General features: G+C 41.9%; 1 protein-coding gene across 1 annotated transcript; it reads left to right on the top strand.

The window, feature by feature from the left end:
* Nucleotides 1-247: 247 nt before the first annotated feature.
* Nucleotides 248-1,192, top strand: LOC144783836 (olfactory receptor 5AR1-like). Its single transcript, XM_078662589.1, has one exon. The coding sequence runs from the start codon at nucleotides 248-250 to the stop codon at nucleotides 1,190-1,192; it is 945 nt and encodes a 314-aa protein (XP_078518715.1).
* The last annotated feature ends 205 nt before the right edge of the window (nucleotides 1,193-1,397 follow it).

Below are 1,397 nucleotides of genomic sequence, written 5' to 3'. Positions count from 1 at the left end.
ATGAGTTGAAGGTTCTGCAGGTTTGAACTGAACAGTAGTCAGTTGGGAGTTGTTTGTGGTCTTGAAGGACTGTTAGTGTGTCGTGCTTACTTGAATAAAATCTTCAAGACATTCAAGCGGAAACGTCTTTATTTATGAACATAACAAATATTTCATATATTTACAGCTTGTCAATGTTGAATGTTATTTACTCATTTCAATAAAATGCAATTTCAATTTACACCGGCAGATCTTTGAAAGTAAAGGAATGGACATCGTGAACCAAACCATTGTGATGTACTTCATTCTCCAGGGCCTATCAGACAATCCAAAGCATCAGACTGCACTCTTTGTCCTCTTCCTTACAATCTACATTGTTGGGATAGTAAGCAACAGTGCCATCATGGCAGCCATTGCTACTGACTCAAAGCTTCATAGCCCCATGTATTACTTCATCTGGGGCCTGTCACTAGTGGACATCTGTGTACTTACAACCATAGTGCCCCAGCTTCTGGTCAGCACCATCTCACAGAGGAAGGCCATCTCCTACTCACGGTGCATTGCACAGTTGTATGTCTTTGTTGGTGTGGAGACCACTGACAGTCTGCTACTTGGGGCAATGGCCTATGACCGATATGTTGCCATCTGTAGGCCCTTGCATTATTTTACAGTAATGGACAAGAAGGTTTGCACCCTGTTGTTGGCTGGTTCCTGGATAGGCGGTGTCCTGGTTTCTTTTCTGTACAGTACGATGGTCGTCAGACTGTCATTTTGTGCATCCAACGTGATCCAGAGCTTCTTCTGTGATGTGCCACCACTACTGAAGCTGTCCTGCTCAGACATCACTGTCAATGAGATCCTAATTTTCACTGTGGGTACATTCTTAGCCCTGGTTTCCATTGTCCCTATAGTGATCTCATACATCCGTATCATCTCAACCGTATTGAGTATCCGCTCAAGCGAGGGGAGGAGAAAAGCCTTCAGCACCTGCTCTTCACACCTCATTGTTGTCAGCTTGTACTACGGGACCATTATATCCACTGAATTTCGGCCTACCTCCAGCTACACACTTGAGAGAGATAAGGCAGTAACTGTGATGTACACCATTGTCACTCCCATGCTGAACCCTTTCATATACAGCCTGAGAAATGAACAGATAAAAAAAGGCTTTAAACAAATGATGGGTAAATGTATATTGTTCTGCAAGTTCTAAATGTTTTTTATTTTTTTCTGAATTTATAAACTCTGAAAAGAAATTGTTATGCAAGACTCACTAGTTCCATTTGACCTTCTTTACGCTCATGTGTTTTCTCTTTTTCTGCCTATGTCACCGTTGTTTGTGAATACGACAAATGTTTTGCTCACCATTAGTTTGTGGTTGTTATTGGTTCACCGGTTACTGAAATTAGACAAGACTC

The sequence above is a fragment of the Lissotriton helveticus genome, chromosome 10 (assembly GCF_964261635.1).
Source record: "Lissotriton helveticus chromosome 10, aLisHel1.1, whole genome shotgun sequence".
Lineage (NCBI taxonomy): Eukaryota > Metazoa > Chordata > Amphibia > Caudata > Salamandridae > Lissotriton > Lissotriton helveticus.
The sequence above is the reverse complement of the archived record's forward strand: the minus strand, read 5'-3'. Positions and strand labels throughout refer to the sequence as shown.

Excerpts from the sequence above, each read along its gene's own strand:
- LOC144783836 (XM_078662589.1), top strand. The coding sequence starts at position 248 with ATGGACATCGTGAACCAAACCATTGTGATGTACTTCATTCTCCAGGGC.